Source organism: Medicago truncatula, chromosome 8, assembly GCF_003473485.1.
Source record: "Medicago truncatula cultivar Jemalong A17 chromosome 8, MtrunA17r5.0-ANR, whole genome shotgun sequence".
NCBI classification, from domain to species: Eukaryota; Viridiplantae; Streptophyta; class Magnoliopsida; order Fabales; family Fabaceae; genus Medicago; species Medicago truncatula.
In genome coordinates this window covers 4,546,212-4,554,162 of record NC_053049.1, presented here as the reverse complement: position 1 = coordinate 4,554,162, position 7,951 = coordinate 4,546,212, and the positions used below count along the sequence as shown (strand labels likewise).

The following is a 7,951-nucleotide window of genomic DNA, read 5'->3' as shown; positions in this document are numbered from 1 at the left end:
AGACAATGACTACGATGAGCACGTTTCTTTCGTCATTGCAATGATGAAAAATACTACTTCTCATTTTTAATATTTATCTTTTTTATATTAATTTTTATTTTAAAATATCAATAAAACATTAAATATGTTGTCCACTGATAGAATTTCTTTTATTGTATTTCAATTTTCAACCTAGATTTATTTTATCATCAAATAAACACAATTAATCATCATAAAAATTGCGCACAACTCAAATGAAACACTTATAATAAGCGAAAGAAGCACATAACAAAGGAAACAATAGATTCTTATTTGGCTTGAAGGAAGCATTAGTTAGAGTAGGAGAAAAAATCGACAGAGCTACAATATATAGCAAATAATATCAACCATTTGTAAGTAAGGAAAGTTGAGTAATTCAATTGGTTTAAACTAAAAGATACAGAGCTGAAAGTCTTGTATTTAAAGTTGGACTATGAGTAAAATATTAATTTAACAACTAACATCTATTATTGAAAAGATTTTATAAACAAATCAATCAATGATATTATATGAGCATGAAATACAAATTATGTGTGCTTATAATATCAATTGTTTTTTCTCACATTACTAAGAGAGAAGTCAAATCCAAAATAAACTACTCTAAAGACCGATTTAGTGCAAATTCATTTTTAATCTGTTTGGTTTAATATATCTGATAAGAAAAAAAATTGAAAAACCGAACCAAGTCAAATCCATCATTTTTTTTGGTTCTCTATCCAAAACACGAACCAAACTACGGGATAAGATTGTTATTTTTTCTACCCTATAAGTTTTTCTTGCATCTTATCCAGATTTTAGAATCTGAAATGTTTTAATGTGTTTTTAAAGGTTTTTATGATGTATTTATGTCGTTCGGATTCTATAATCCAAACTGCATAGAATGTGCGAGAAGCTCATAGGGTAGAAAAATAAGCAGTCGTTGTATAATTATCACGGACCAAGTTTTGTTGTTGTAAAATCAGCACACAGTTTCATGCAATTTTTTATCTCAACCGTTCATCTCAAATCGAACAGTTGAAATTAAAAACTGTATATTTTTAGTTAAAATAATCTTTGTCATCTAATTGTGGTCGGACGGCTATCACTGATTATAGCACCTAGGAGGGAATCCTATTCCAATTATCACCCATGCATAACACATGGGTTCTATATAATTTATTTATTTTGGGACGTGGGCTCCATAAAAATAAATATTGACCACAAAAAAAGTTTCATTTATCTTTGGAAGTCTTGAAATATTGAACCCATCGTGTTAATTGAGTCGATTTTTACTTTTAGGGGGTGTATTGGATTGAGATTTTAAAAGACTGTTTTGATAGAAAAAATCTTGAAGATTTTAAAAGACTTTGTTGGATTGTATTGATTTTGTGGGATTTTAAAAGACTTTTTTTGAAAGACTTTTTACAATCAAGATTCTTTGCAAGATTTTAATGGATTCATGATATAGATTTTAAAGGATTTTAATGGATTTTAAAGATTTTAAAAGGATCAATAAATTTAAAGATACAGTACAGACCAAAAAATCTCAAACAAAAGTAAAATTATAAATCAACCGAAAAAAAAACATTGAATCAATGAGTGTAATATTTCTTCAAAAAAAAAGACTATTAGATAATATACTACTAGCAGGTTAATTGATCTTAAAAATTCTAGACATATGATATCAAAACAAATAGACCTAAAAATAAGTTATGTTAGTTTATTGATTATAATAAATTGATTGAAAAATGCATGTTACAGGTAAAAAATGCAAGTAGAAAAATTATTATAATTCCAATGAACGTAAAGTTTTGATTTTTATAATAATTTGATATATAGGTAGATGGTAAATTAACCACAAGATTATACAGTACATTCTTTTTTTTAATGAACGTAAAAGTTATGTTAAGAAAAGTGCAAGTTAGAGGCATGATGATTTCGACAATAAGTTTGCCAAACAAAATATATAATCTGAAAAGATTATTTTTTTAATGAACGTAAAACATTGTTACAGTAGAACAGAAAAGAATTTGGAAGAAACATAAAAAAAAAAAATATATTTGGAAGAGTATCACAAAATCTCAAGGCTATGTGTGAGAGATAGAAAAGTCTCAAGGCTAGGTGTGAGATTGTTAGTATGTACATTTTACACTAAACAATCTCACAAAATCCATTACTCATAACAATCCATTAAAATCCGTAGAGTTTTGAATACCGGTAGACAATTTTTAAGTTATGCAAAATCTCAATTGAATACCACTGAATTTCATTGGACTCATTAAAAAATCTTGAAAATCCTAATTGAATACCACAAGAATGTTTTACATTCCTTAAAAATCTTGATTAAATACCACAAGACTTTTATTAAACAAAAAAATCTTTTAAAATTCTTTGAAATCTCAATCCAATACACCCCCTTAAATTTGTGGGACCACATATTTACTCATTAAAGTTTTCAGGGACAATATAATAAATAAATCGTACATTAACTTTTTCCTCATTGTCTTATTACCAGCTAACACTCCATCCTAATATATTCACATTTCACGATTATTTGGCCCCAAACTAAAGATATTATTGAGTAAAAAAAAAAAAACTAAAGATATCGTCTCCTTAAAAAACAAAACCCTCCACAACAATAAACAATTAAGTTGAAAAGGTGACAGGTAGCTAGAATCATTCATATCAATGAATATATTGCTCGTTTTATTTGTTGTTAGTTGCTACACGAGCTGGGTAGGGGGTACCTCAAATAGTTTAGGTTAATAAATATTAATTTAACAAATTAACTATTACCATTTGTCATTAAAAAGAGACTAATGTTAGCAATATGTCATGGCCTCTACATTAGTCCGTATATATCATGTGATAGTTTGAGACTTGGTGTGAATTATTATTATTATTATATTGGTTAATCAGTCCATAATATTATAAGTATTACTCACAGGTTATGTACGAATACTTTTCCTGTAAGAAAAATGTTAAGAATATTTTTTTGGTTTTAACATTTCGGTTTCAAGAGTTGATGTGTTCTTGATAGAACAAGTTGAGGGTTTTGCTGTTCATGGGTTGGAAGAACCTAAATTTTCTTAATGAAGATAGAGGAAGACGAAGATGGATTTCAGATATTTTGGGGTTTTAGATTTTTTAATTAATTAAGAGGAAGAAGATGAAATATGGATTTTGAAGATAAAGAAAAATAACTTCAATAATTTTATTTTTTTAAAGAAGACAGTAATTTTTTATTTAGTTATTAAAATTTATTTACTGATTTTTCCTTTCCCTTGAGCTTAGCTCAGTTGCTAGGGATATTGCATATTATATGCAAGGGCCAAGGTTCGAACCCCTGGACACTCCACTTCTCCACAATTTAATTGTGTGAGCTCTAGCCACTGGATTACTTGACCAAAAAATAAATAAATAAAAGACTACGACGTTCACCTTTCGAAATTTAAATTAAACAACCTACTTAAAAACAAAAAAAAAATTAAAGGATCAATTAAAATGACCAGAAATATAATTTTGTCTATTTCTAAATATTAGAGTTTCATTTTTTTTTTATAAAAACAAAAAAGTGGTTTATCTTTTAAGGCAGTGGGTAGAATGATATATTTTTTTTGGACAATATGGGTACAATGATATCTATCTCTCGTTGTGCATTATTGAGTAAAATAATGACCACGTTTCTCATGCATGAAAAAGACATTGCAGTATTTCTACCCAAAAATAAAAGACAGAAAGAAATATTTTAGCTTAAAACAAGGGATTTTGATTCCACAGTTTCACAAGTTGTTGCAATTTTTATCATGATCTAAAATTTTGACCTAGATGATGGTAATTTTTTATTCCAATGGTGATGAATTTTTGCTAAATTTTTTTATTCCAATGGTGATGAATTTTTGCTAAATTTTTTTAATTTGAAGAAACAATAAAAAAAACATTATGAACCAAAAATCACCATAACAAATGTCCTTCGCTTTTGTGCCCCTATATCATCATCAAAGAGTGGTTGAGCCCCTTTAAGGCTCTGGTGAGCCATGGCCCACCTCACAAAAAATATTTAAATTTTTTATAGGAAAAATTCCTATAATATCTTTGATTTTTAAATAAAATCATCCTTTGATACACCATTTTCTCTATTTCAATACGCTTTACTACATTACTTAAGTCATTGAAAATGTGTAGATAATCATTTTCAAATTCAAATATATGTAATTTAATTTTTTAATGGTCAACTTTTTATTTAATATTTATTAAAACATAAATTTTTCGTATGATTTATTTTAGTGGTCCATCCGGATTATTTTTAGGTGTTTATATGCATAGACAGATGAATGGGTGGGCAAAGAGCGACCCATGTACCTCCTTCTCACATCTTAGCATTCAAAAGCAGACAATGCATGGAACACGCTTCAAACTAAATCAGAATAATTCTTATTGAACTTTTGAAAAATTTAACATTTTTGTTTCAACAATTTTTTCTTTCGTTTTTAGGCAAAATTGTTAAAGTTGTTCTTAAACCTTAAAAAAATACGTTAAAAATAAAGGTTGTCTATAACAATGCTTAAATGAGTTATCATTTAATAAAAAAATATGTGACATGATTTTAAACATTGTAGTACCTTAATATATTATTTTGGCGTCTGGTAAATAAATAATATTGAAAATAATATAGTGAAGAAAACGTATAAAAAATTGTTGTGTATGTACTTTTTTTTAAATATTATAGAAAATACGAAAATATTTTTATAATTGAAAATCTTTTTAACCACTAAACTATTTAAAAAAAAAAAAAAAAAAAAACAACGATCGAAAGATGTTATTACCCTGTTCGAAAAACAAACAAAAACCATGGAAAGATGCACCTTATGAACTCCCATTAAATAATATAGGGTTAATTAAGTAAACGGTCTTTATAAATATTCACAATTTTGTTTTTAGTCCTTATAAAATGAAATCATACTTTTTAGTCTCTATAAAATTTTTCATCAGCATTTTTAGTCCCTATAAAAAATTTCATCAGCATTTTTAGTCTCTATCAAAAATTTCCATCAACATTTTTAGTCCCTAAAATGCTTAAGGAAAATGTTACATCGAGTAAAAAGTGTGATTTTATTTTGTAGGGACTAAAAACAAAACTATGAATATTTATAGGGCCTAAAAACTTAATTAAGCCAATAATATATACTGAATTTTGTTTCGTTTATATCATATTATCCATAACATTATCCATGCATAACGTATGTGCATCAGATAATTTTTTTTTCTTACAAAATATGGGCATCAAATAATATTGACCACAAAAATTGTTATAAACTACCCAGTTTTGACATAATATCATCCATACCAGTAGTAGTTTTGAAATATTGAAATCCATGAATTAATAGATTCTCTATGTATAATTTACGCATGAGAGTTAAAAATGCGATCTTATATAGCGATTCAACCTCACTTAATTTAAATTCTTCATATGTTTTACTCTCTTGATGAATGTGAAAGATTATCTCTCTCATTTATAAATTACATATGAGATGACCAATTTCCATTTTTTATTTTTTTAAAAAGTTAAATTAACATCGGAGAGAATCGAATCTGAGACCTCAATAAAGGAACACATTCTCATAATCAAAGTGGGTTTCAATACTCATATTTGATTTCCATTTTAAAACGAGTTGATTTTTTTTGTTTTCAATAAAATATATTTTCCAGGAATTTTGTAGGACCACATATATCTTTTTGTAAAAAAAAGAAAAAGTTTATCATTTTCATTTTCCTATTTTTATTTTCACAACCTTATAGTCCCAAAACTATAGAGATATTGTCTATATAAAGAACCAAACCCTCAACAACAATAAGCAAACAAAGTTACAAGAAACATACACATAAGAATGAAGATCCTCCTTTTCTTTCTTGTCACACTCTTAGCAACATGTCATGGTAATGTTCAAAACCATGAACATGAATCAAATTTCAACATTTTCCCTCTCCGAATGAAAACTGGTCCAGGTGGAAAATACATTCCAGAAGTGTCATGTGCTAGTTGGAGAGTTGCTGTTGAAGCACGTAACATCATTAACTGGAAAACTGTTCCTCAAGAATGTGAAGAATATGTTGGTAACTATATGCTTGGTGACCAATATAGAGCTGACTCTAAATTTGTTAACCGTGAAGGTTTTTTCTATGCTAGAACTCTCAATCTAAAAGATGGTAGAGACCTTTGGGTGTTTGACATTGATGAAACTACACTTTCTAACCTTCCTTATTATGCCACACATGGATTTGGGTATGCTAATCTTTTTTTTTTCATACTCTAACCCTAATTTTGGTATTGAACTTCAGTTTGGCTTAAAAAAAATTAAATAATGACTACATAAAATTAATGTTACAAAGAAATTTAAAACAATTGTAAATAATTGTAGTATATTAATTTCAAGTCATTGGAGACAAAAAAAATATGTGTTTTATAAACTTTTAAGGACTAGAAATGTTAGGGTGCATCCATGTTAATGTTAATTAATTTGCACATACATAATTCTTTCTTGTTCAACATTGTTAATATATTTTCTAACAATATTTGATAGGGTGAACCCATACAACGAAACATTGTTTAATGCATGGGTTGATGAAGGAGCAGCACCAGCACTACCAGAGACACAAAAATTGTACAACAAACTGGTAAATCTTGGTGTTAAGATTGCATTCTTAACAGGAAGACCACTCAAACAGAAGGACATTACAGCTAAGAACTTGAAAGAAGCTGGCTACCACACATATGAAAAGCTAATTTTGAAGTAAGTTTTCTAACATTAATTAATTGTTCATAGGAGAAAGTAATTGGAATTATGAGTCATAACCTTCTATATTTACAATAGAGTATATTCAATGTCATGATCTAGTCAAAAAAGAAAAATAATCAAAGTCATGATAATTTGACATTAAATATAATAATAATCAAAATAAATTAATACGATAAACAATAAGCTAGGTGAATTATTTCAGTAATAAAAATAAATAAACTAGGTGAATTATTGCTGACATATACAACCTGAAAAGGACATATTAGGTAACTACAAAAAAAAGGACATATTAGGTGATGTGTGAGGGGCATGTCAATTATTAACACGTACGTTTTGTTGGCACATAAATAAAAAATTGTATTAATTTCAAATTTATGGTTGCAGGGATACAGAATTATATCATGGTAAAACTGCAGTTCAATACAAATCATCTGAGAGAAAGAAGCTTGAAGAAGAAGGATGGAGAATTATTGGAAACAGTGGAGACCAATGGAGTGATATTCTTGGAACCAACACTGGTGAAAGGACTTTCAAGCTCCCTGATCCTCTTTACTACATTGCTTGATTAATCTCTCTATGCTTAAAGAATAATTAGCTAGCTAATTGCTTAATGGATCATTATTGATCTTTTGTTCTATATGGAAATATTCCTATCATGTAATCCATTTCAAGCTAGCTAACTTTTATGTTCTTGAATTGAATAAAATTAATCATGTTACATAGCTTTCTCTTAATTTTGTGGTTTTAATTATAAATTGCATGTATGTTCTTATTCCGAATAGAAAATTGGTCCCTTAACCAAACAATTGAGTTCAAGTGGTAAACGAGCTTCATCAATGATGAATCGCTCAGGTGAACTTGAATTTAATTTCTGGGTAGAACAAACGTTGGTCAGACTATCTTTACCTTGACATTAAAATGAAGTATATGAATGATTGAATATGTTTCAATAATTGTGAATCGGATTTAATATGATTTTACAAAATTCAAGAGCATCCTTACATTTTTAAATGCCACTTGTCATGACAATGACAAAGGGACAAAAAACGTACATTTCGGATTCATATCTTTTCTGGGGTCTGGCGTATATAAATCAAAAATGCATGGATCACGTGCTATCTTTAATTTAGTGTTAAATGGAAAATTGCATAAACGAT

At 28.0% G+C, this 7,951-nt stretch overlaps 1 protein-coding gene across 1 annotated transcript; it reads left to right on the top strand.

The window, feature by feature from the left end:
- The first annotated feature begins 5,839 nt into the window (after positions 1-5,839).
- LOC11431124 (stem 28 kDa glycoprotein) lies at positions 5,840-7,528 on the top strand. Its single transcript, XM_003627010.4, has 3 exons — positions 5,840-6,280; positions 6,579-6,788; positions 7,179-7,528. The coding sequence occupies exons 1-3, from the start codon at positions 5,886-5,888 to the stop codon at positions 7,357-7,359; spliced, it is 786 nt and encodes a 261-aa protein (XP_003627058.1). The 5' UTR covers positions 5,840-5,885; the 3' UTR covers positions 7,360-7,528.
- The last annotated feature ends 423 nt before the right edge of the window (positions 7,529-7,951 follow it).